This window comes from Poecilia reticulata, unplaced genomic scaffold (assembly GCF_000633615.1).
Source record: "Poecilia reticulata strain Guanapo unplaced genomic scaffold, Guppy_female_1.0+MT scaffold_232, whole genome shotgun sequence".
In the NCBI taxonomy this organism is placed as follows: Eukaryota; Metazoa; Chordata; class Actinopteri; order Cyprinodontiformes; family Poeciliidae; genus Poecilia; species Poecilia reticulata.
In genome coordinates this window covers 42613-43993 of record NW_007615026.1, presented here as the reverse complement: position 1 = coordinate 43993, position 1381 = coordinate 42613, and the positions used below count along the sequence as shown (strand labels likewise).

Below are 1381 nucleotides of genomic sequence, written 5' to 3'. Positions count from 1 at the left end.
CCCACACACACACACACACCCCCACACACACACACCCATACCCACCCCTCAGCAGGAGGAACTTTGTCCTCTCTGCGTCTCTGCAGGACGCAGCAGCCATCTTCCTGTATGTGGACGTTTGGTCGTCCCGGTTCACCTGGGGGGGCCTGCCCCCCCCCGAGCGCGGCTCCGTGGCGGTGATCGCTAAAGGTCAGACGGTGCTGCTGGACGGCAGCACGCCGGTGCTGAAGATGCTCCTCATCCAGGGTGGGTAGTTCGCGTTCCTCCGATGGAAGCGGCGATCCGCTCCGGGCTGAACCTGCTGCTCTCCTCAGGAGGAACGCTGATGTTCGACGAGGCCGACCTGGAGCTGCGGGCGGAGAACATCCTCATCACGGACGGAGGGCGGCTCCAGATCGGCCAGGAGGGGGCGCCCTTCCAGCACAAGGCCATCATCACACTCCATGGTCACCTGCGCTCTCCTGAACTTCCTGTCTATGGATCCAAGACGCTGGGCGTCAGAGAGGGCGTCTTAGACCTGCATGGTATGAACAGCGTCAGTCCTGACGCTGGACAGCAGGGGGCGCAGTTTGACACCTTCTCCAAAGCAGCTGTTACTGTGGTTACGTCTGTTTTTAGCATTTTCTAGCATATTGTCATTATTCATATTATTCATATGAATTTTCTCTTTAATGGAAAGTAAAGTCAGTGTAGATTCAGAGCAAAGTTTGATTCTCACATGTCGCAGATTTTCTGCAGTTTCTCACTTCCTGCTTTAGATGCTGCTGGTCAGCAGAAACTCTGCTCTGAAGTGTTGCATGATGGGAAACTGTTAGAAACCCCGACCACATTTACTCTCCCAGCTCCAGTTACTTGCAGTAATGTGAGCTTTCTGACCTCCAGCACCTGTTTCTCCAGGTATTCCTGTTCCCGTCACCTGGACACACCTGGCCCAGACCGCCGCCAGCGGCTCCGCCACGCTGGCGCTGATGGAGGCCGTGACCTGGAAACCTGGAGACGAGGTCGTCGTCGCCTCCACCGGCCACCGGTACGAGCATTAAAAAAGATCTAAGATCTGACCAGTGGCTGGAAGGGTCAAAGGTCACCTGCAAACCGTCTGAGGTCTGTCATCCTCCAGAGAAGAATCTTATTCTCAAGATAATAACATTATTATTAGAAATACTAAGAAATAGTATAAACATTTTAAATGGAAAATAATAATAATAAAAAATCAAAATATAAAGAAAAGATGCAGGTCAGCTGAGAACGACCTGGAAACAAGATGGCCGCCAGTCCGACGTCAACAGAGCTGCACCTGATGGAGGACGAGACTGGTGGGACAGTGTCCTCTGGACAGACGAGACCAGAGAGGAGACGGAGGGCCAGGGTGGAGGGAACCAAG

General features: G+C 53.4%; 1 protein-coding gene across 1 annotated transcript in view; it reads left to right on the top strand.

Annotated features, from left to right (window-relative positions):
* Positions 1-1381, top strand: part of pkhd1l1.1 (PKHD1 like 1, tandem duplicate 1) — a 48904-nt gene that overhangs the window by 29948 nt on the left and 17575 nt on the right. The window contains exons 28-30 of the mRNA XM_017303250.1: positions 16-246; positions 315-524; positions 898-1027. Of these exons, the coding sequence (XP_017158739.1) occupies positions 16-246; positions 315-524; positions 898-1027 (571 nt within the window). The remainder of the gene's footprint in view (positions 1-15; positions 247-314; positions 525-897; positions 1028-1381) is intronic.